A 26,439-nucleotide genomic window follows, 5' to 3' on the forward strand; every position below is an offset into this window, starting at 1 on the left:
CCAGTACCTCCTAGCCCCGTGCTAGACCGCAGGCCTGGGGCTTTCCTAGGCTGGAGCTTCCCCAGCCCCTCAGCCTTTTCCCCATCCTGCTTCACCCTAGGTACTTATCTTAACATCTAAGCAGCCAGGCCCATCTCTCTCTAACCACAGAGAGAGACTCTCTGGCTTCCTGGCTGCTCTGGCCTTTTATAAGGCCCTGGGCTCAGTTTGGGGCGTGGCCCCCAGCTGCCGCCATTTCCCCAATCAGCCCAGCCAAAAGCCCCTTCCCAGGGCTGTTTTTAAAGCCCCAAAGGGCAGGAGCAGGTAGCCAGCCCGCTACAGTGCACATAACAAAAATCATTCTGTACATGGGTGGGAAAAATTAGAGGGAACACTGCTTGGGACCGTAACTGGCTGGCACAATTTAGAAGAGCCTGATGGCTGCATGAGGACTGGGCCAACCTAGAACCAGCTCCAGAATCAGGAACTGCCTCTTTTACCTACCCTCAGAGCTGCAGCGAGTGCATAGTGGTAGGAATCTAAGAATATTATTTATTCTGATGATCTTAATAGAGTTTCTTATATTCTCTATTCCCTCCTTTGTTTGGAGCGTGAGATCAAGAAATACAGAGATTAAAATTTAACAAGCCTGGTACCATGTACAAAATATAAACGTGGTCTTAAATCATCACTGGGAAATTTACACTACTTGCTCTGGTGTTTTGATGTAGCTGTCAAAGGCAGAGGCTCTTGTGGTTAAATATAGCCTTTTTAGCCTCATGGCTCAGTCTCTTTTTTGTGGAGTTTCGCAGCATTATTTTACTTTACTCTGAAGGTGGGCTGAGCATAGGAGAGTCTGACGAAACAGTGGGCTGGGCCCTTGATCTGTGAGAGCTCTTGCATTCTTGTGAATGACTACATTATAGAGAGCAGTACGCAGCAGCAGCAGCAACAGAGTGGTGCTCTGCTTCTCCAGCTCTGCCTGGCAGGCAAGCCTCAAGTTCAGTGAACATCTACAAAAGCTAGAGAACTTTTCATCTTCCTCTGCAGATGAATTCTGCCTAACTGCACCAGGAAAATGGGCACAGGGGATTATATCTGCATTTCCATGAGTGGAGGGGCACCTTGGGGCTTTAGATTGCAAGGTGGCAAGGAGCAAAAGCAGCCTTTGCAAATCGCTAAGGTAGGACAATGAGAGAGATGTTATTAGTGTGTTATGACAAGGAGAGAAAGAAAGAAGTTTGTTGTGATCTATATAGCTTCCAGTCAGAAGCCTTAAGACAAGTTTTATTGTGGGGTGGCTATGTTTGTTGGAAATGTATTTGGGGAACTGCTTTCACAGGTGCAGATAGTGATTTTTTTTTAAATGATAGGTAATTCTTACTTTTTGATTACCTACAAGTACCACAGCTGTTTTCTTGCATGGGAAGGGCAGAATCTTATGAGATGATGAGTGCCTTCAGTGCCTACTGAATTCATTGAGTGTGGTGGAAGTCACTCAGCACCACACAGGATTGAGTCCCCAGTTAGCAAACCCAGTTTTGACTATTGATTTGTGACACTTTCTCTAGTCTTGGCATGGAATAAATAAATGATTTGGCATGAGAAAGTGTTCCTACTATTTTGGGACTCCTGGAAAGCATTACCCAGAGAGTCATCACTTCATATTAATTCTCTGGAAATAGCTTTAATAGTTGCCAAACATGCCCTGATATGTATTTCATGGATTATAACCTGAAAACTGTTGAGCATATCACAGTTTATATTTATATATGAAGTGAAAGTACACAACAAAAAGTCTAAAACAACTTGAAACAGTCTCAAACCATGACATTTTGGAACAATTTTTTTTAAGTAGTTTGATTTAAAATAAATATTCATTTTATTACAGACTATGGTTTTTCATGGTTATTTAGGAATTGTAGAATGATAGCCGTGTTGACACATTATGTCATCTTAGACAAGGGGCCATTCTGTCCACAGCTATGGTATCAGCACAAATTCAATACTGCGAGAGCAGATTTTTGGACTAGTGAATATAATAAATCCTGTCAGATTAACTTGAAATCCAGATATTAACTTGTATTTTATACCAATAAAATAAAAAAGGAAACAAGAAAAAAGGGTATATTCATTATCTCATAGTACTCAGTACTAGGTAGGTTGCTAAATTTTTAGGAATTTGATTTTGGGGCATTATTAAGCTAGTTCTTTAATCTTGTACTTCTTTTAGCTGGTAATATACATACTAATTACAGTTGCATTAAACTAATTGGGTTAGTTAGTTTTTCCAGTATAGCAGAAATATTAGATATGGGAGAAAAGGATTTTACTTGTTTAAAACAAGGGGCTTGTGTCCGTTCTTTTGCTAGGAAAATAACATCTTTCATTCTGTTTTCTCTGAATTACTTCCAGCCATAAAATTAATCTTATTCAATAGTCAAGCTGCAGTTTATTGAACATATTTTTCTGTTATCACTTGTAAGTATCATTGTCTCTTAACGTTTATTTTTAAATATTTCACAATACTCTAACAGTGTTTTTTTGTTTAAAAAAAATCAAAACCTGTTTGCATGCAACTCTTTCTTTGCAAGTAACTTCAATAGTAGGTGATGGTGGAATCCTGCCACCTAGTGAAAACATCAAGGAATGCAAAAGACAAAGGAGATGGGTAGAACTGGGATAGCTTTCATTTTGTCAATGCAAAGCAAAGCAAAATCATGGTAGCTTTGACACAAGGTTCAGGTATGGCCCATCTCTGTTACAGACAAAGATGGGTAAAGTCAGGGGTTTTACAAAAAACAAAAAACCCAGAGATAGTTTGGATGTGTCCTAAGACTAATGCACCAAAACCACTAAACCCTGAAGTTAGAACTAGCCAAGTGATTACAGTCGTGACTCATCTCTAAAAGCAGGAACCAATAGTTTTTAGAAAGGATCATTAAAGAAAGTATGTGTGTTTTACTTGTAATTAAAACTAATCAAATGGCCAAGTAATGCAAAAACTTTAGAACAAGCTTTATAAAAACAAAATTAAATATATTTGTAAGGTACTGTTGGTAAACTAATATCTCATGAAGTTGATTATGGGTACCAGAGTTTTAATTCCTCAGCTGCTGGTTATGATATGGCCCAGATCACTAGGGACTGAAAGCTGTCACTTTTGACTGGCCCGCCGCCCAAGCCTGCTTCTTCACAAGGCCAAGAACTTTTTTGGAACCCCAACTTGTCAATACCTTTCCCACAACATGCCTTTTCCTATCATGACCAACCATGGAGAGTACTGTTAAAATCCTGCCAGGGCTCAATAGGGGCCTGCTGTCTGACTCCCCACAAGATGTTCTGAATTGGCAGATCTCCAGGTCAGCCAACCCTGTCTACTGGATGGGCTGTACTCAACCTGACAGGTTCTGGGTGCCCAGGCAGATTAGGGTTTACTTGGTGCCCTGCATATCAACAAATGCAGGCTCTGTCAGACCAGCAAGAGAAGTGAATTTCAGAGTAAGGGTTTGTCTAGACTGGGAAAACAAGTTATGTTTGGGAATGTATTCGCTAACACACTTTAATTAATGTGCACCTGTTCTAGGCGCGGCATGTTGTGTTTAAAAAACATCAGCTGTTTGAGGATAACCCTTGTCTGCCCCGTATGGTTGACCATGACCAACTAACTCAACATGACTTGCCCAAAATAGTGTTTAAAACTGTTAGTTAAAATGGAGAGCAACCAGGTGAATGAAGTAGGATCTTTTATTGGACTAACTTCTTTTGGTGAGAGAGAGACAAGTGTTGAGCTTACACAGAGCTTTTCTTTAGGTCCATATATATATATATGTATAGAACTCATTTTCTAACATGACTTATTTTTGCTGTCTAGACAAGCCCTAAAAGGCCCCTTGCTGAACATATCCTGCTGTCAGTCTTCAGATACCAGGCCCTTCAGCTGCTTTTAATTTTGGGGTCACAATACAGGGAGAGAGTCAATCTCTAACATGGCTAGGACCCAACCCCTATATGGCTTATAAAACACTAATGAATTGTACCCGAGAATTAACTTTTCTCAGTATTGTTTCAGGTTGTTTCAAACCCTTTGCATTTCACTTTCGGTTTCAGGTTCCTTTTGAACAAAATATGGTGAAATTAAATCCATATTGAAACCCCTCCGCATCTATTTGTTGCAGAAGTTCCTGAGTCTAACATAATTATGTAACCAACTGCCATATGGTTCATTACTGAACCTGAGGTAAAACAGTCTAAAAAAAATATCCAGAGATAGCAAAACGTTTTGTTGAGTGTTATGGCAAAACGTTTATGAGCACTAAAAATGTTTGTATGGAACCTAGTTGGTTTTGTTTAATTTGAACTCTAAACTAGCCAAGTATCTCATGGCTTCAGGTAGGGCTGTGAATAATAGTTACAACAGAACATGAAAACCTAAAAAGTAAAAAGAACAGGAGTACTTGTGGCACCTTAGAGACTAACAAATAAATGTTGTTAGTCTCTAAGGTGCCACATGTACTCCTGTTCTTTTTGCGGATACAGACTAACACGGCTGCTACTCTGAAACCTAAAAAGTAAAGATTTTCACTTTCAGTTTCATGTTTTGATTAAAGAAAAAATGCCTTTTGTGTGAAAGCAAAACTTCTTGGGTGCAAAGTCACTGGATAAAGAATTGCAAAATGGTTCCTCTTTCCTCCCCAACCCCAACCCCAACCCCAATTGAGATATAGGTTGTTCTGCCACGATATCAATGAGAGAAGAATCAGACCCAAAGTTTGTGCCCACAGAGATAAAACATGGTAGTGTGATACCTTTGGAGAGGAATCTTTTTATTGCCATAATCTTTTTTTACCAGTGTATTCTCAGAGCTGATCAGAAATCAATAAGCAGTGAGACACACTTCTCAATAGTGTTAATTTTCCTACAACCTCACAGGGAATTAGAGACTGTTCTTCTTTACCTTTAGTGGTAAATCTTTTTTCTTTTAGGGGGAGAAAGGATTAAATGTCCTTTGAAGCGTCATGAGGTTTGAGCATTGGAAGCTATGTTGCTTGAATAGTTCTACTCTGCAAAGTCTCCTATCTTAAGTTAACAAGACTTTGACATAGCTACATGTGAACTCATTTGCTTACATATTTGTTACACATAATGGATCAAATTAATCCAGGGTATAACTCCATTAACTCACCTGATTCCACAGAACTACAAGAGGAATTAATCTAGCCCATTATATATATAATGGATGTTAAGTGTTTACTACGAAAACTCACATAACTAGGTGGGAAAGTCATGTTTTTCTTTGAAGTGGTTTTCTGGGTATTATTTTTTCTTTAATTTAGTTTTTATATTTTATAAAATTAAAAACTTAAAAAAAATCCAGGTCCTTCACTTATGTTATGGTGGACACAGAAGGCACAGGAACATAAAGATAAAAAATGCCATCTTAATTTCATGCAGCCCGGCTTTTTAGACAGTTTCATTGTTATTTCAGAACCATTCCCCTGATTCAGGAAACCACATAAGCATATTTTGCCCTGAATAGGGATGCATATGTGAATCGGGGCCTTAGTACACGTATTATACACTGGTCTCAACCATTCTGTACTCTTTATTACTCTGAATATCTAAGTATTTCTTTTTTAAAACAAAACATTCATTCCAATAGATGACATTCAGTAAAGCCACTTCATTCTCTTTGAGCAATACTCTGAATATAAACATTTTGTCACTGAAAAGAATAGCTCTAGTTTACCGCATCCATAGAATGCTCAAACTCTCTTTTTTTAAATTACGTAAAACTCTGTTAAATATTTACAGAACTATTAGCCATAAGTATTAATGTTATGTTTGGAGTCATACCTACAGGATGAGGTTTTCTGTTTGATTATTCCTAGCAAAAATAATTCAGAGAAATTACTTAAACTTCCTGGGGGAAAAAGCTCTACCTCTCCATCAGCTCTTAGAATGATAAAGCCATTCGGCTGAACACAGAAAAATTAATTGATTTCAGTGGGGTTGTGTGAGGCTTTTTGTGTTGTTGTTGTTGTCTTTGATAGTGTGCCATGTAGGGTGACCAGATGTCCTGATGTTATAAGGACAGTCCAGATTTGTGGGTCCTTTTCTTATATAGGCTCCAATTACCCCCCACCCCCTGTCCTGATTTTTCACATTTGCTGCCTGGTCACCCTAGCACCATGGATTATCTTATTTTCCTTGCTGTTCCACACCCCCTCATCCTGTGTGCTGCATCACATCAGAGCTACTATTCACTTGCTGTAGAGGCCTGGCTGAGTTTTCCTCTAGAAGGCATCAGTTCTGCACAGTAATCGTACTGCACTGAGCACCAATGAGAGCAAAATCTGTGCAGCTTTTCCAGTTCCTGCTGGCTCAGGAAGCCAAAAATAAACAATTAGGCCCACTGACTTCAATCAAACTATTCTGTCACCAGTTGAGGATCTGGCCCTTACCTTTTTTTTAACATCGTTGGCTCTTTGAGCCTTATAGGAAAATATATGCACATGCATTAGCTGAGTAATCAAAAATATATACCTTGAAAGATTAGGGGGGAATCCTCCCGATTTTATTTTTTAAATCATTATTGATTTTAGTGCTTGTGAAGGGTATGAGACTGACAGCGTTAAAGGCTAAAGATGTCTGTCCATAGAATGAACCCCCCTGCAGTGGAAAGTCTCATTGGACTGGCAAGTAAGGCATATTTACACACAGTCTTTTGCCTGAGGAGTTGTTTGGAGGGGCTGTGTTTCTTTTCTGAAGAAGGTTTTATTAAGACCTTTAACTGATACTGACCCAATTTAATAACCAATAAAATTTTGCCTGTGCACATAGGACTTGATCCAACTCCTATTTCAGTCAATGGCAAACTTCCATTCACTTCAGTGGGGCAGCAGGAGGCCCGTTATAGAGAATTGATTAAAAATCATTTTGAAAATTGAAACAATAAATTTAGTTTGCCAAAATCAAGTGGAAACTGCCTAGTTTTGAACTCTGATGATGAAATACTATGTTTGTCTTTCTGGCACTGAGTAGATAATGAAAGAAATTCTTTCTAATATACCTTTACCATAGGGGGGGTTATCTGGGCTTCCAAAGTATAGGGTTGTGAGTTTTTAAGTCATTTCATTGCAGAGGGAAGGAAGGAAAGCTTTGTACTCCAGCAGCAATGCCAATGGAAGTGTTTAGTACTAAGGCACTCGTGTAGTACTGCACAGCAGAACTGACATAACTGTATACCCTGTTTGGATATGCAGCCTCCATACCAAACTGTTTTTGGCATACTTTCCAAAAGCATTTATGCAAATACAATATGGTCTGGATAGATGGCAAATATTCATTTGTGTTTGTTTCTAATAGATAAACTTCAAAACTTTATGCCAAGAGAGTTTTCAGTGGGAGAGAGTACATATTGGCTCAATATACATAACTTAAGAAAGTAAAGCTGTATCTAAATACTAAACTTACATTAGCTCTTTTGTGTAGTGCTTTGCTTCATTGTTTGAATTCTTTGCTGGAAACATTTAAAGTGTACTGTATGACATTATATTTTATTGTTTTGTATTTCCTGCCACTCTATTCTTATTAACTTAATAGTAAGTTTTCTTGGCTAAATTTGCAGCAAAACAGCGTGGCAGAAAATGATGTTTATAATATCCTTTAGAATCATGTCAGGTCATTAGAAAGGATAACTCCAGTACTTGTGTGTATCACAGAAGGCGGCTCTCGCATTCTTGGTGGAACCTGGGTTGCTTTACACATCTTCTCAAACAGAAATTATTGAAGGGGCCCATTATTCAGAGGATTAATGCTCAGAGTTTATTACACTATAAAATGGCTTTTATTTTAAGAGATTGCTTCTAGTTTTGGAGGAACAATTTTGTCCCTGCAATTAATTGTGGACAACAATGAGAGCATTTAGACAGTGAGCTACCTGATTAAATCCAGAATTCATTTCTACCACTATTGCTGGTGGGAACAAAAATGACATCACAAAATTGGAGGGCAGGTTGAGGGGCTTAAAAATTGGGACCAATAAAAACATGTTATATAAGGAATGATGTTTTTCCCACTTTCTTCAGGTAGTTAGCTTTTCTCATCAGCCCTTGTGAGTGCACCAGTCACATTGGACAATAATGGAAGGACTGCAGGATCAGGCTCCAAGTTGAGGATGGACAAAGCAGCAAGACTTGAGCATGCACCAGTGCTAGTCTACACTGGGAAATTATATCAGCACAGCTACATCCCTTGGGGTGTTAAAAATTCACATCCCTAAGAGATGTGACTATGCTAACCTAACCCCTGGTATAGACAGCCTCTTGGGGAGGTGGATGACCTACATTCATGGGAGAACTCCTCCCATCAGCATAGGTGGTGCCTACAGCGGCTACACCATGGAGTTTTATTTGCTGCTCACATTCCAGTGCAGTATAATGTTGAGCATGAGGGCCAAAATCTTTAAAAGAGCTGAGCACCCAACTCCCACTGAGAACAACGGGAGATGGAGGTATGCTGAGCACATTTGAAATTTGGCACTTGGTGGGTGCCTAAACACCTAAAATGGAGTTGAGCTTTTCTGAAAAATATAAAAATAAAATAAAATAAAAAAATCTAGCCCTGAGCTCTCTCATATTGACTGGAACTCTAAGCTTCAAACGTAAGCCCTCTGGGTAATATGCCATCTATTGCAGTTCTGACTGTGGCACATGAGAGGATCCTTTCCTCCTGATTAATAGACAACCTCCATCCGTTTCTCTGATTGCCTCCATAGACATACATTTCAGTTCTAGATCCACTATCTATTGCCTTTGCTGGGTCCTTCTTCCTGATCAGGACAGGGGTATCGTATACAGGAAGCCAGTTCTTCAGCATCCATGAATTATGCCAGTTTGAACCAGATAAGGATATTGGCTTGATCCTCTTGAACCTTGCAGTTGTGGGGGCAAGTCTTGCTTGAGTGATCCCATCAGCTCTTTGAGAGTATATCTGAGTATAATGGCCACACTCAAAGCTCTGTATGTGTTAAGTGTCATAAGCATTTGGGAAACTTTTCCTGAATCCTGTAGAGATCGGTTACTGCCCTGAACAGTTAGAATAATGCTTGTTGCAAAAGTGTGCGACTCCTGTAAAACTTCAAATGACAGAATGAACTATTTGGGGGACAGAGGTGGAGTAAACTATTTTGCAGCTCCACTGCTTGCATCATGTCTAACATTAAATTGTAAGCTCTTCCAAGTAGAGATCACATCTCTTTTTTTGTCCCGTAGAGCACCTTGCGTACCTTTTAGGCACTATAAGGACAATGATATTTGTTTACTTGTGAATGTATATTTCATTGCCATGCATTTCTTGGAAGTCTATACAGAGGATAGGCTATTCAGTCTCAAGTTGAAGATATTTCAATCTGTACTTATTTTTTAAAAAAAAAGAGAATTTGGTGCTCATGAAGTATGACCGCACTAGAAACTAGAGGTCTTTGCTTACTGATGTGTTGTCTACAAAGCAAAGTTAGACATGCATTGGGTAAAGTGAGAATTTAAACCACTATAATAACACTTGTATGACTACCTGTGTGGTTACTGTTATACAAGCTGCCCTTTTCTGGTTTAGCATATGTTGCTTTGGAAGCTGTATAAAAGAAAGCCCCCCTAAAAGCCACTCATTCTGGAATAAGAGTATTTACATGGGGAGTTATACCTGCATAATCACAGTGGGTTAAGTACACAGACAAATATACTTGGTGAAGCTTTCCCTCATAGACAAACCCTCATACAATAAAGGGGGCAAATGCTGGAGCTGTACAAACTCCCTCACGATACCCCACCAACGTTCTTCAGCTATCATGTCAAGGAACCACATCTAGTTAGTCCTCCATGCCCATTCAAATCCTTGGCTTCTCTCTGCCACCAAGGGTGACAAGTTAGGTTTGAAAATCCCAGTAGGCTCCTATCTGCATCTTAGGTGCCCAAATAACTTTGATAATGTGTCCCCAATTCAGCAGAGAATATAAGCACGTGCTTAACTATCAGGGGCGGCTCTAGGCATTTTGCCGCCCCAAGCACGGCAGGCAGACTGCCTTTGGTGGCTTACATGTGTAGGGTCCGCTGGTCCCGCGGCTTCAGCGGGCCTCCCGCATGACTGCGGAAGGTCTGCCGAAGCTGCGGGACCAGCGGACCCTCCGCAGGCAAGCCGCCGAAGGCAGCCTGCCTGCTGCCCTCGCGGCGCCAGCAGAGCGCCCCCCTGCAGCTTGCCGCCCCAAGCACGCGCTTGGCGTGCTGGGGCCTGGAGCCGCCCCTGTTAACTATGAGCATGTGATTAAGTCGCATTTACTGAATGTGGGTGGACTTAAGCACATGCTTAAATGCTTTGCTGAATATGGATGGACTGCTGAATCCAGACCCCAGTAGGGAGCTAGCCTGGTCACTTTTTACTGAGTTCTGCAGAGTGGGGCCCTTTACACAGAAGTGACCTGCTTTTTCCATTTGGCAAGGGAGGAAAAGACAGATAGATAAAGACAGACAGATAGGGATCAGCAGAAATCTGCTGGGGTTTTGATGCATCTTGCCAGAAGTGACCGTAACTATATATCTTGTTTGGGTATTTTTGTTTGCTGAGCTTTTCTGCTAATTTGGTGTTTTGCTTTTTCCACCCTGAGGTAGTGAATAGAACTCTTTTGTTTAACTGGATTCCCCCCACCCCATCCCACTTCTGCTGAAAGCTGCCTGATGAACTTTTTTGCTCACATTTTCCTTTCCTTACTTTATGAACTATTATTGCTACTTGCTATTTGACTAAATGCCACCTATCAGAAACAGAATTCTTTTGGAATCTCTAAAGGTTCTGAAAACTTTCTGCCTAGAACAAACTATCGCTTGACATAGAAGTGCAGAAGCTAGCAGGGCGCAGCTAATATAGCTGCTGCATACCATTCAGTAGGTTATTCTGCAAGTTATATTTTGTAGAGTTCATATCAAACACCTGCTGACAAATTTAATTGAGATAGTTACAAAAAAGGATATAGAAATTATCTAAGAGGGAGGAATAATTTCCTACACTGTGAGGGTGTAGCAAAAAGTTTTTGCTAAATAAGTAAACATTGCATAGCCATTTCCCTGAACAGTCATGAAAATAATATTCCAGAATAGTTGTGGAAGACTTATACACATGATTCTTCCAATTAGAAGGAACTATTACTATATAAGGTTGTCTATTTTAAGGAAGCTGGAACACATAAAACTACTTAATGTGCTGGAAGATACGTTTTGTGCAGGGAGGTACTTGTTTGACATTATTCATTGCAATACTAAAATGAAAAACAAAATTTGCAAAATGCTAGGCTTGCAGGGCGACCTGATGCCTTGATAATCAGCATGGTTTCATTCAAATTCTCAGTGATTCAAGTCTATATATGTTATTGACCAGTACAAAGGAACTATTCTTCAAATTGAAGTATAGGGTTGAGTTACAGAAAGTGCACAACATTTTTTATGTAATTGATTATTAAACATATGGTACCTTAAGCAATGTTTACTTTATGTATTATTTCAGTGGACAAATTAATTAGATAACGGGATCTGGGCTGACTTTAGCTCCCAGATGTGTACTACCTGTCAGAGATTATATGGGGTGCTTCTGGTAATTTAAGTGATCACAATTCTAATAATCCCAAAATCCCATCATCAACATGTAGATATGCCTGAGCTGAGTAAACATCTGATCATAATGCAGTCACATTATTGAGAATTGCCAGATGTTGCTATTTCATACAGTCTTACAAGTTCTGCTTAACTGAATGTGGAGGCAGTTACATCGTTGAGAAATACCAGTGTTAGTTGTGGTGCTTTTTCTTAGTGGAAGCTGTTGCATATCATGCAGCAAAGTTTGTTACTGCTTTTGTCTTTCTGATGAAATCATTTCTTAGAGAACTACTTACTTCCTACAGGATATCTATACATGTAAATCAGAAAAAGAAGTACATAGAATCAAAAACATTACAACTGTCCATCCCCCACCCCCCAATTCCACACCTTGCTATCTGTTACTTCCACTCCTTATATCATGTCTGAATTTAGACTGTAATCTCTTCAGGGCAGCCACCATGTGCGTCTATATATCTGTAAAGTACCTAGCAGATTGCGGGTGCTCTAAAATAATTAATTATGAAGTGGGATACACTTAAACTACCATTTCTTGCCTAAATTAACCTTCCTAGGAATTCTGCCACCAGTGGGAAACTTTGTACATTAAGACAGGTTTCAGAGTAGCAGCCGTGTTAGTCTGTATCCGCAAAAAGAACAGGAGTACTTGTGGCACCTTAGAGACTAACACATTTATTTGAGCATAAGCTTTTGTTGGCTACGGCCCACTTCATCAGATGAATAGAATGGAACATATGGTAAGAAATATATATACATACAGAGAACATGAAAAGGTTGAAGTAGCCATACCAACTGAAAGAGGCTAATGAATTAATTACAGTTGGTATGGCTACTTCCACCTTTTCATGTGCTCTGTATGTATATATATTTCTTACTATATGTTCCATTCTATTAATCTGATGAAGTGGGCTGTAGCCCATGAAATCTTATGCTCAAATAAATTAGTCTCTAAGGTGCCACAAGTACTCCTGTTCTTTTTGTACATTAAGGGTTCCAAGAGTGTGTCACAGTGGGGGAAAGCTGTAATAAACTGCAGGGGTGGGGGAAGGCTGCCACTGTGAAATCTCCAGCCAGGTTTGAAAGAAAGACCTTTGGTGCTTATCTGAACCAAATCCACAGTCTGAACTAGAGATGGCCCCAACCCAAAAATCTGCCTAGAAATACCTCTGAAAGATGGGCAAGTAACCCAGTCTATTTAGGTTTTAGATAGTGCCCATCACTACAGTTTCTAAACTAGACCCAGATCAGAATAGAAACAAAAATCCTGGAATGAATGTCCCCCCAATTTTTTTTTAAATTATCTGAATTTTACAGTTTGGATCTGATTCTGTTTGGAACATCTTGAATCTTTCCATTGACTTCAGTGAAGATAGGATCAGGCCCTAGATTGTGACAAAAGCCTGGTCTACACTACGCGTTTAAACCGGTTTTAGGAGCGTAAAACCGATTTAACGCCACACCCGTCCACACTAAGAGGCCCTTTATATCGGTATAAAGGGCTCTTTAAACCGGTTTCTGTACTCCTCCCTAACGAGAGGAGTAGCGCTAATATCGGTATTACCATATCGGATTGGGGTTAGTGTGGCCGCAGATCGACGGTATTGGCCTCCGGGCGGTATCCCACAGTGCACCACTGACCGCTCTGGACAGCAATCTGAACTCGGATGCAGTGGCCAGGTAGACAGGAAAAGCCCCGCGAACTTTTGAATATTTCCTGTTTGCCCAGCGTGGAGCTCCGATCAGCACGGGTGGTGATGCAGTTAAAAATCAAAATAAAGAAAGAGCTCCCGCATGGACCATGCGTACGTGATCGCTGTAAGGGCAGGCAAATCTGTTCTATCAGCGCTCAAAATCATTTTTTAAATATCTCCAGACAGATGCCATAGCAGGGACTCAGCGCACTGCTGCGTGACAAGCGTAACGGAAAGCCAAAGAATCAAATGGACGCTCATGGACTGGAGGACTCAAGCTATCCCACAGTTCCTGCAGTCTCTGAAAAGCATTTGCATTCTTGGCTGAGCTCCAAATGCTTCTAGGGTCAAAAACAGTGTCCGCGGTGGGTCAGGGCATAGCTAGGCAATTTACGCACACCCCCACCCACCCCCAGAAGTGAAAGGGAAAACAATCCTCTCTTGACTCTTTTACATGTCACCCTCTCTTTACTGAATGCTGCAGATAGACGCGATGGTGCAGCACTCAACACCAACATCCTTGCTCCCCCCACGCTATGGATGGCTGATGGTACAAAACGACTGGTATCCGTCCTCATCATCAGGCTATTGGCACATGGGGCAGTGCAAAAGGACTGGTAACCATGCTGACTAGCATCAGTAAGGTCAATCAAGGGCGCCTGGCCCTAATTTTTCTGGTAGATGGTACAGTATGGCTGATAACCATCGTCATCATAGCAACAGGGGGCTGAGCTCCATCAGCCCCCACCCTTCATGTGTAAAGAAAAGATTCAATTGCCCCTGGACTAGCAGAGGGATGCTGGGCTCCTCTCCTACACACTCCTTACTGTCCTGTCTGGACTATCATAGCAGCTGGAGGCTGCCTTCCACTCATATCTCACTAACAAGTCACTGTGTCTTATTCCTGCATTCTTTATTACTTCATCACACAAGTGGGGGGACAATGCTACGGTAGCCCAGGAAGGCTGAGGGAAGAACGGAATCAACAGGTGGGGTTGTTGCAGGAGCACCCCCTGTGAATAGCATACAGCTCATAATTTCTGCAGGATCTGACACAGAGCAGCTGTGCTCTCTGGTTTTATGATACAGTGGTTCTCTAGTACACTTGCCCATATTCTAGGCAGGACTGATTCTATTTTTAGATACCAAAAAGGAGGGATTGACTCAGGGAGTCATTCCCAATTTTGGCTTTTGCGCCCCTGGCTAAGAGCAGCCAGGGGCACTTATGACAGCAACAGATGGAGCAGTGCAAAAGGACTGGTAGCCACGATCATCTTATTACCAATTTATGGTATGGTAGATGGTACAATATGGCTGGTAACCATCTCTGCTATCATGCAAAAGCAAAAGCATGCTGCTGTGTAGCGCTGCTGAATCGCCTCTGTGAGCGGCATCTAGTACACATATGGTGACAGTCACAAAAGGCTAAACAGGCTCCATGATTGCCATGCTATGGCATCTGCCAGGGCAATTCAGGGAAAAAAGGCACGAAATGCTTGTCTGCCGTTGCTTTCCCAGCGGAAGGAGTGACTGACGACATTTACCCAGAACCACCCGCGACAATGATTTTGCCGCATCAGGCACTGGGATCTCAACCCGGAAATTCCAAGGGGCGGGGGAGGCTGCGGGAACTATGGGATAGCTACGGAATAGCTACCCACAGTGCAATGCTCCAGAAATCGATGCTAGCCTCGGACCGTGGACGCACACCACCGATTTAATGTGTTTAGTGTGGCCGCGCACACTCAATTTTATACAATCTGTTTTGTTAAACCGGTTTATGTAAATTCGGAATAATCCCGTAGTGTAGATGTACCCAAAGTTATCAGAGTCTTCTATTTGTTCAGGGTCATCAGACTAACTTTACCAGAAGCTTTCTGAGTACATGGGATCATTTGTGACTCAAACAATGATGTGATTTACAAATTTGTATTATCTAGTGGGGCGTGGGGAGTTTCAGACCCTCACAGTTAGGGGTTTCCTCTAGTAAACTGTACAGCAATTGTGAAAAGCAACCTAGGGAATCTAAATTAAACTAATATGAGGGGACACTGGGTGCCTTTTATACTATACTGGAGAGAACAAGGCAAAGGAGTTAATAATTAGATCTGGGAAGATCATCTTTGTGGCCTGTCTTTTTTTTTTTTTTAAATGTCATTACAAGACTAAATGAAGCATTAAAATGCATTCACTGAAATAATGGTGGCATACTGTGTACAGCTCTTGTGTGTCACTCAGTTTTTGTTTTCTTCAACTGATGATTAGCATAGCTGTCCTGGAAAAAGTTGCATAGATCAGAATTAACAGACTCACCCTTGGTGTTATTGATTGAAATTAAAATTAGAGCCGCAGCGAATTGTTCAAATCAGACTTAAACTTGGGCCCTTTGGATTCCTCCTTAATCAGCTTTAAAGAACAATTAAGAGCAAGCATGGTTCATCAGCTTCTGAGCCATGCAATGAAAATGAAGGAACAGCAGTTGAGCCACATTTTGGGAAAAATCTTAGTTGAAATTGAAAAGGGTGGGGAAGAAGCTACAGGTCTAAGTGACAGGGATTCCAGACCAAGGGTGAGCAAACCAATTTACATAAGATAGGAACCAACCTGAAAGTTCTCCCAAACCTTCAACTGAAGCATTTGAGGGTTGAAAATGATCAGTGTAGCTTCCCCACTTCACTTCATTTTCATGCACTTGTGTGCACCAACCAGAGCTGGAAAGGGAACTACTACAATATTGTGTATTTTTTCAAAACAGGAGGAACCATCTATGGTGTACATCCTCTCCCTACATCAGAGTCATGGCTACATTCCTGCAACCTGTTCAGAACAGGTCACCTATTGACACTGTCCCATGTACTATCTAGCTGCTGCTCATTCACTTGCTAAAGAATGTTAAAGCTTCTGTTAATAGGTTTCTAACAAGTGAAAAGTGAACCTCCAAAATTAGGCTGATCCTGCAAGTTAACAATAGCCTCACCTGCGTTCAATGGTCGTTCAGCAACCCCACTGGATGCAGCCTGGAGTCTAAAAATTATGCTGGGTTTAGATAAGTATAGCAAAGTTCTTGAATCTACAAAACGTTGTGGAAATCTCACATGAACAGACTTCTTTGAGATTTCTGGTCCTACTAGCTTCTGAAATGCTTTTGTGCAATGTTGCTGTCTGGGTAAGAGAGGGGAACAGTTTGCTACACAATTAGCCCCCTCTGCTATTTGATATGAAGTAGCTTTATAGCCTCATTTCAGGTTGCTCTGCACCCAGTAGGAAGGGCAGATGGTGAGAAAAGATGGTGGGGGGAGGGGAGAGGCCAAGGTACATGAAGAGTGTCACCAGGTAAATACATGTAGATCCACTAAAAAGCATCAGTCACTAAAGGTAAAATTCTGTCCTTGGATATGTCCAAGGAATTTCCGTTAACTCCTACCAGAGTTGTACAATGTGTATCCTAGAATTAAGTATGGTCTTTAACCAGGAGGAGTGGAAACTGATGATATCTGGAAAAGGGTAGGTAAAACTGAAAGTCTAGTGTGGACACAATCATACCAGTACAAAGGTGCTTTATACTGGTATAGATGTTTTTTCACAAGCATCTTTACAATAGTATGCCCGGTGTGACTTTTCCAGCCAGCCAGCCAGCCCCTCTTATGCCCCCTCCCATGGCTTTGCAAGGTAGCCTGGTGACTTTGCCTCAGTTTCCCTACCCCACCACTCATCTAGCTTTATGCCAGATGGCTTCTCCTTATGACTCTTGCTGGTTTGTTGATAGTCTCACCCCTTCCAGGGCAATAAACAAACAGCCCAATACACCAGAAGTCCTATGTACCCAGGAATGGGTCAATAATCCCAGCCTCCAGCAGAGTCCTGACCTCTTTGCTGGGGATGGTAGGAGAACTCAGACCCTCCCATCCACTCACACTTCTGGGTTCCAACCCAGGAACCCTGTATTAAGCAGCTTGGACCCATTCCTCCCAGTCCCTTGCTCCTGCCTACTTCCCCTCTCTTATAGGCTTTTTCCAGACACAACTTCTCCTCTCAGTAGTCTGTCTAGAAACCATCCTCTCCTTTGAGCTGCAGCCTTCTTATCCCCCAGCTGTTGCTGGCCCTGCAATTAGCTGCAGCTGAGGAGATAGCAAGCCTACCTGTTAACCCCTTAGTGGCTGTGGAAGAAGGGGGGTCTATACATGGTATAACTGTGTCCACACTAGCGCATTGTTCTGCTTTAAGTAAAGTGGTTTTAGATTGCAGTACATAAACTGCGTGCAGTACATAAACTGTGTGCAGACCAGCTCTCGGAACAAGTTCATAGTAAAGACCTTGCTGTAAAAGCCTTTAGGAGCATCACTGGTCAGAAGTGAGACCCATTTGCACGCATGCCTTGCTAAAGGTTAGACCACTCTAGGGAGTGTCTAAGGTGAAATCCACTTGCCAGTATACAGCCTGTGTAAATGAGCTCTGTGTGTGTGAGAGAGGATGGACTCTCCCCTCTCCCATCCAGGCCACTTCACTACTGTGTCCTCTTTTACCCCATGGCAGCACTATCATAGATCCATACCTTAAAATGCCTTTGCAACAGGTCTTGGAAGATCAGTAGTATAATGGAGGTGCAGACTCCCTGTAGTTACTTCCTATAGCCAACTGCCTCTTTAGAAGAACCATGCTGGTCCCACTGGGTTCAGAATCTTTCACACCTTCAGAGGGGTCAGAAGTAGGGATTATACCCTATGCTGATTCCTGGGTTCCTGAATGGAAAAACGGAACAAGAAAAATAGATTTGAAAAGCAACATAATTTCCCTTTGATTCAGTGACACAGATGCACTTCCCAAAAGGCTGGTCCCAGGGTAGACCCCCAGGAGCCAGCTTCCAGGGAGAACCAGACTGTTATACTGCTCTGCTGATTGGCCAGCCATTTTGGAGCGGGGGAGAGGTTGCTAAAGTGGGGAAGGGAGGGAAACTGAAAACATTTTCCACCCAGGGCTGCTCCTGACTTCCCATGTATGCTTGAAGGGATGTTTTTTGTATGGGTTTGTGCTTTAAGTCGTACTCAAACTGAAATATCACGAGTCACATTAATTCTGCAGAGCATCTATAAGCAGACTGTTCAGTAAGGATCAGAGAACTGAGGTCAAAGAGGGTTGAATAGAAGTGGGAGACACAAGCAGTAGAGAAGAATTCCTTAGTTACACACAGCTACTTTATTAATGAATGTATCCAGGTTTTTAGCAGAAATATAAGTTTCAGGGCAAAATAACAGAGAAAGGGAAACTGAGCTCTGACTTTTCATTTTAATTTATTTTTGTGTATAAAGGCAATGATTTGTGACTCATTTAAAGGCTATCCAGTTCTTAACATGAGTGATTCCTAGAGAAACTTGAGAGGGTACTCACAGTTGCTATAACACAAAATGTCAAAATGGCCTTTCCTCCCAGAATTAGATCAGTTAAAGTGCAGCCAGCAAAGTCATAGCCATTATCTTAGACAACGTGAGTCAGATTATCTTTTTTTTAGGGGAAGAAAAGCAGCACATTAGATTACATTCCTGTTCTGTTGCTCACAGTGCTCTCAGTCACAAAATGACTTCTTTATTACTATGATCAGTGATACTAATTCTTTAAACGATAACTTACCATAATGGAATTTTGACCTGAGTAGGACAAATAGCTGTGTCTTTAAAAAGATAACCTTAAATAGGGCCAAAAAAGCACATGCAATAACCATTGACTTCAAGTGGTATGGATCACATGCATCCTGGGGCAGAATTTGGCCAATATTTTCATGAACTAATTCAAAACTGGTCCACATGAGTATTTTTGTATTTGTTGGTTTTGTTCCTGTGGGTGATTTCCTGTTCTTAATCTTAATTCACTCCCTTTAAAAGATACCTAGTGCTGGGACTCATTAGGCCACAGATCACAGCAGACACTCATTCTGATACTATCCTCCATGACTAATGTGCTATCAATGTCAGACACTTCCTCTGGATTATTTTTCTTTTCACTAAGAGCTTCTGAAAAAGGCACAGTGTATGTGAGTGAAGGAATAGACGGAGAGAATTCCATTTCCTGTTCTATTTGTATCTCATCTCTTTGAGTTTGTATTTGACCTTAGCCTGGGAGTGGGTGCATGCTCCATAACTCAGATCTAGCGGGAAATATTACACTGAGGATTTTTGTTTTTATAGCAGCCACTTCCTTAATCTCCATGAGCACAAGTATTTGTAAATTGCTCCTTTTACCTCGGTAGAAACTAAAATGTTCTGGTTTCTTATGTAGGCAAGCTATTCTTACTCTTAAAATAAACTGTGAGGATCTAGCACTATTTTGGAAACTGTCCATAGTGAAGTTTCTTTAACTCAATGGCTGCAACAATATCGGAAGAGTCTACAAAATAAACAAAAGCAATAATAGAAACACCAAATGAAAAGGAAATTCCATCTCTCATATTAATATAACTAAATATCAGGGGTGGCCAAACCATGGCTTGCAAGCCAAATGCAGCTCTTTTATTGTTAAAGTATGGCTCGTGGAGCCCCTCCAGACCTCCCCCATTCTCAACCTACCAGACTGGGGGGAGCTCAGGACCTCTGCCTCACAGTGGGGTGGTGGGGTAGGGGTTTCTGACAAGCAGGGTGGGGGGTCTCGGGGCTTCAGTCCTCTAAGGCACACCTGCTGGGGCTTGGGGCTTCAGCAGGAGCAGGCTGAACCCCAAGCCCCAGCCGGCACCTCCCATGGAGCTGAAGCCCCAAACCCTGGCAAGTATGCTTCAGCTCTCGAACGTCTGAAGATTGTCATCTGCAGCTGAGAGAGTCAGTAAATTTGTCCACCCCTGCTATATATGCCAAAAGCTTGCTACAGGGGTGAAGTATTTTGAATGGCAAGTAGGTATTTTAGTGGGATAGGCTAATCTGTTTGAACCATGTGAATTATTAAATTAAATCTGTAAAATGGTAGTTCTTTCATGTCATCTTATATATTCCAGATGTTGGTCATCATCATGTTCAATTTTTTGCTTTTGCTAATTTTAAAAAATGCTTTAAGACTAGTTATCACTTCAGCAGCTGGAGTATAACTTGAACAATATACACATGTATTCCCTGTAGCATTTCTACATGTTCTTCCTTCCTCTATTTCTATTGCTCCCTTTTCTTTCATACCAAAATTATGAACACAAGTTGAACATTTAAAATTCCAGTATTTATTTATTATAGTAAGACTAGATGCAATGGGGCATCTCTCTCCCCTGTGCAATGCCCCTGAAGTCAATGGAACTTTACCAGAAGAGTTTTTTGGCATATTTTCTCTAGTTAGAAAAATATATGTATCATAGGAACAAAGTAAGGTTACTGGATGTTATGGTTATGATACAACAATGAAACCTGAGCCAACTATGACTAGCATATTATCCTTCAGAGATGTCGTTATCTTATAGCAGATTTCAAATATTTGACATTCATAAATAAATAAAAGTCAGTGATGATTCCATAACAGCAACAATTCAGAGGAGTGTTTAAGGAAATTAGGCACCTAACTACCTTGGAGAATCTGGCCCTAAATGGCTCACAAAACGTTGTCCCACTAGTAGCCTGCATTATCCAATTACCCACCCTAGAGGCTAATCCTGTAAGGAAAGCATGATTTAGTCATTACTTTGGAAGGCCCTATGGAGTCTGACTTTTAAAAGTGACTGACTGCTTCTTTGTCTTCCAGGTTTTCCTAAGTGTTGTAAAAAAAAAATCACACGACATGGAGTAGTATTACCTTTTTGTTTTTTGTTTTGGGGGGAGGGATAGCTCAGTGGTTTGAGCATTGGCCTGCTAAACCCCGGGTTGTGAGTTCAGTCCTTGAGGAGGCCACTTAGGGATCTGGGGCAAAAATTGGTCCTGCTAGTGAAGGCAGGGGGCTGGACTTGATGACCTTTCAAGGTCCCTTCCAGTTCTAGGAGATTGGTATATCTCCAATTATTACTTTATTACTTAAATGAGGTCATTTGTACATGCTCAAGTACCATTACAGCATCTGTGGGAAAGTAACTTTCACACTACCTCCAAAGTACTCTGGTAAACCCCCTCTTCCCTGAGGGTATGTCTACACTACAAAATTAGGTCGAATTTATAGAAGTTGATTTTTTAGAAATCGATTTTATACAGTCGATTGTGTATGTCCCCACTTAAGACCATTAACTCAGTGGAGTGCGTCCACAGTATCGAGGCTAGCGTCGACTTCCGGAGCATTGCACTGTGGGTAGCTATCCCACAGTTCCCACAGTCTCCGCTGCCCCATTGGAATTCTGGGTTGAGCTCCCAATGCCTGATGGGGCAAAAACATTGTCGCGGGTGGTTCTGGGAAAAATGTCGTCAGGCTCCCCCCCTCCATGAAAGCAACGACAATAAATCATTTCTCGCCTTTTTTCCTGGGTTACACGTGCAGACAACATACTACAGCAAGCATGGAGCCCGCTCAGCTGACCATCACCGTATGTCTCCTGGGTCCTGCCAGACGTGGTACTGCATTGCTACACAGCAGCAGCTCATTGCCTTTTGGCAGCAGATGGTGCATTACAACTGGTAGCTGTCGTCATCGTCTCCTGGGTGCTCTTTTAGCCAACCTCAGTGAGGTCGGTCGGGGGCACCTGGGCAGATATGTATGCTCCTGGCTGGCCTCGGTGAGGTCGGCCGGGGGTGCCTGGACATAAATGGGAGACGACGATGGCCAGCAGTTGTACTGCACCGTCTTCTGGCGAGCAGCCAGGAGACAACGATGGCCAGCAGTCGTACTGCACCGTCTGCTGCCAGCCTAAGATGTATAAGAGAGATGGAGTGGATCAAAACAATAAAGAGACCAGATTTGTTTTGTATTCATTAGTATTCATTTGCTCCTCCTCCCTCCCTCCCTTCCTTCCTCCATGACTAGTAGGGGGAGGGATAGCTCAGTGGTTTGAGCATTGGCCTGCTAAACCCAGGCAACCCTGTAAGCCAACACTGTAAGCCATGTCATCAGTCGCACCTCCCTCTGTCAGAGCAACAGCAGACAATTGTTTCGTGCCATTTTTCAGCACAGACGCCATAGCACGGCAAGCATGGAGCCCGCTTAGACCACCGATGTAGTATGAGCACTGTAAACACCACGTGCATTATCCTGCAGTTTATGCAGAACCAGAACCTGCAAAAGCAAAACCAGTCGAGGAGGCGACGGCAGCAAAGTGATGAGAGTGATGAGGACATGGACACAGACTTCTCTCAAAGTATAGGCCCCGGCAATGTGGACATCATGGTGTTAATGGGGCAGTTCATGCCGTGGAATGCCAATTCTGAGCCCGGGAAACAAGCACAGACTGGTGGGACCACATAGTGTTGCATGTCTGGAATGATTCCCAGTGGCTGCAAAACTTTTGCATGCGTAAGGGCACTTTCATGGAACTTTGTGACTTGCTTTCCCCTGCCCTGAAGCGCAAGAATACCAAGATGAGAGCAGCCCTCACAGTTCACAAGCGAGTGGCGATAGCCCTGTGGAAGCTTGCAACGCCAGACAGCTACCAGTCAATCGGGAATCAATTTGGAGTGGGCAAATCTACTGTCAGGGCTGCAGTGATCCAAGTAGCCAACACAATCAAAGAGCTGCTGATATCAAGGGTAGTGACTCTGGGAAATGTGCAGGTAATAGTAGATGGCTTTGCTGCAATGGGATTCCCTAACGATGGTGGGGTGATAGACAGAACCCATATCCCTATCTTGGCACCGGAGCACCAAGCCAGCGAGTACATAAACCGCAAGGGGTAATTTTCAATGGTGATGCAAGCACTGGTGGATCACAAGGGACGTTTCACCAACATCAACATGGGATGGCTGGGAAAGGTACATGATGCTCGCATCTTCAGGAACTCTGGTCTGTTTCAAAAGCTGCAGGAAGGGACTTTCTTCACAGGCCAGAAAATAACTGTTGGGGATGTTGAAATGCCTATAGTTATCCTTGGGGACCCAGCCTACCCCTTAATGCCATGGCTCATGAAGCCGAACACAGGCAGCCTGGACAGTAGTCAGGAGCTGTTCAACTATAGGCTGAGCAAGTGCAGAATGGTGGTAGAATGTGCATTTGGATGTTTAAAAACACGCTGGCGCAGTTTACTGACTCAGATAGACCTCAGCGAAACCAATATTCCCATTGTTATTACTGCTTGCTGTGCGCTCCACAATATCTGTGAGAGTAAGGGGGAGATGTTTATGATGGGGTGGGAGGTTGAGGCAAATCGCCTGGCCACTGATTACGTGCAGCCAGACACCAGGGCGGTTAGAAGAGTACAGGAGGGTGCGGTGCGCATCAGAGAAGCTTTGAAAACCAGTTTCATGACTGGCCAGGCCACAGTGTGAAAGTTCTGTTTGTTTCTCCTTGATGAACCCCTCTCCCCCTTGGTTCACTCTACTTCCCTGTAAGCTAATCACCCTCCCCTCCCCCCTTCGATCACTGCTTGCAAAGGCAATAAAGTCATTGTTGCTTCACATTCATGCATTCTTTATTAATTCATCACACAAATAGGGGGATAACTGCCAAGGTAGCCCAGGAGGGGTGGGGGAGAAGGGAAAGACAAGGCCACACTGCACTTTAAAAATTACTGAATGCCAGCTTTCTGTTGCTTGGGCAGTCCTCTGGGGTGGAGTGGTTGGTGCCCGGAGGCCCCCCCACTGCATTTTTGGGCATCTGGATGAGGAGGCTATGGAACTTGGGGAGGAGGGCGGTTGGTTACAGAGGGGCTGTAGCGGCGGTCTGTGCTCAAGCTGCCTTTCCTGAACCTCAACCATATGCCGGAGCATATCAGTTTGTTCCTCCAGTAGCCTCAGCATTGCCTCTTGCCTTCTGTCACCAAGCTGATGCCACCTATCATCTTCAGCCCGCCACTTATTATCTTCAGCCCGCCATCTGTCCTCACGTTCATATTGTGCTTTCCTGGACTCTGACATTGTCTGCCTCCATGCATTCTGCTGACTCTTTCAGTGTGGGAGGACTGCATGAGCTCAGAGAACATTTCATCGCGAGTGCATTTTTTTCACCTTCTAATCTTCAATAGCCTCTGCGAAGGAGAAGATAGTGTGAGTGTTGAAACATTTGCAGCTGGTGGAGGGGAAAAAAAGGGAGAGTGGTAGTTAAAAAGACACATTTTAGAGAACAATGGGTACACTCTTTCATGGTAAACCTTGCTGTTAACATTACATAGCACATATGCTTTCGGTACAAGGTCGCATTTTGCCTCTTATTGAGGGTATGCCGGTTTGGTATGAGAGATCACTCACGCAGGGCCGGGCAACAGAATTTGGCTTGCAGGCAGCCATGGTAAGACACAGTCTTTTGGCTTCTTTAACCTTCATAATATGTGGGAATGGTTTCAAACAGCAGCGCCCTCATTTCCCATACCAAGCAGCCGTTGGGTTGGCCATTTAAAACGGGTTGGCCATTTAAAAGGAGGAGGGGCTGCGGTTTTCAGGTTAATGTGCAGCACAAACCCAACTAGCCCCCCCACACCCAATTCTCTGGGATGATCGCTTCACCCCTCCCCCCACCGCATGGTTAACAGCGAGGAACATTTCTTTTCAGCCACAGGCAAACAGCCCAGCCGGAACGGGCACCTCTGAATGTCTCCTTAATAAAATAACCCTATTTCAACCAGGTGACCAGCAATGATATCACTCTCCTGAGGATAACACAGAGAGATAAAGAACAGATGTTGTTTGAATGCCAGCAAACACCGGGACCATACACTGCCATGCTTTGTTATGCAATGATTCCAGACTACGTGCTATTGGCCTGGCGTGGTAAAGTGTCCTACCATGGAGGATGGAATAAAGCTGCCCTCCCCAGAAACTTTTTGCAAAGGCTTTGGGAGTACATCCAGGAGAGCTTTATGGAGATGTCCCTGGAGGATTTCCGCTCCATCCCCAGACACGTTAACAGACTTTTCCAGTAGTTGTACTGGCTGCGAATGCCAGGGCAAACTAATCATTAAACACGCTTGCTTTTAAACCATGTATAATATTTACAAAGGTATACTCACCAGAGGTCCCTTCTCCGCCTGGCGGGTCCAGGAGGCAGCCTTGGGTGGGTTCAGGGATTACTGACTCCAGGTCCAGGGTGAGAAACAGTTCCTGGCTGTCAGGGAAAACAGTTTCTCTGCTTCCTTGCTCTGAGCTATCTTCAACCTCTTCCTCCTCTTCTTCCTCGTCCCGAAAACCCACATCCCTGTTGCGTGCTACTCCATTGATGGAGTCAAAGCACAGGGGTGGGGTAGTGGTGGCTGCACCACCTAGAATGGCATGCAGCTCTTCATAGAAGCGGCATGTCTGGGGCTCTGACCGGGAACGGCCATTTGCCTCTCTGGTTTTTTGGTAGGCTTGCCTCAGCTCCTTAAGTTTCACATGGCACTGCTGCAGGTTCCTGTTATAGCCTCTGTCCTTCATGCCCTTTGAGATTTTTTTCAAATGTTTGGGCATTTTGTCTTTTGGAACGGAGTTCTGATAGCATGGATTCGTCTCACCATAAAGCAATCGGATCTCATACCTCCCGTTCAGTCTATGCTGGAGCTCTTTTGAGATTCTGGGACTCCATTATGATCACCTCTGCTGATGAGATCTGCACTCACCTGCAGATCGCCATGCTGGCCAAACAGGAAATGAGATTCAAAAGTTCACAGGCCTTTTCCTGTCTACTTGGCCAGTGCATTGGAGTTGAGAGTGCTGTCCAGAGCGGTCACAATGGAGCACTCTGGGATAGCTCCAGGAGACCAATACCGTCGAATTGTGACCACACTACCCCAAATTTGACCTGGTAAGGTCGATTTCAGTGCTAATCCCCTTGTCAGGGGAGGAGTACCAAAATCGATTTTAACCGCCCTTTAAGTCGAAAATAACGGCTTCGTCGTGTGGACGGGTGCAGGATTAAATCGATCCAATGCTGCTAAATTTGATCTAAACTTGTAGTGTAGACCAGGGCTGAGAAGGAGAGATTACGGGGTAGTTAAGTCTGGGCATTTGTTAGCTGTGACAATACTGTTGGTATAATGGTGGAGACATCTTTTGTATGCATCACAGGTTGATATCTGGCTTGATGCAGCAGTTAGATCA

At 42.8% G+C, this 26,439-nt stretch overlaps 1 protein-coding gene across 1 annotated transcript in view; it reads left to right on the forward strand.

The window, feature by feature from the left end:
- Positions 1–930: 930 nt before the first annotated feature.
- The window catches only part of SYNPO2 (synaptopodin 2), a 121,570-nt gene continuing 96,061 nt past the window's right edge, over positions 931–26,439 (forward strand). Inside the window, exon 1 of the mRNA XM_045018231.1 lies at positions 931–1,162. Within this exon, the coding sequence (XP_044874166.1) occupies positions 1,058–1,162 (105 nt within the window). The 5' untranslated portion in view covers positions 931–1,057. The remainder of the gene's footprint in view (positions 1,163–26,439) is intronic.

The sequence above is a fragment of the Mauremys mutica genome, chromosome 5 (assembly GCF_020497125.1).
Source record: "Mauremys mutica isolate MM-2020 ecotype Southern chromosome 5, ASM2049712v1, whole genome shotgun sequence".
NCBI lineage: Eukaryota > Metazoa > Chordata > Testudines > Geoemydidae > Mauremys > Mauremys mutica.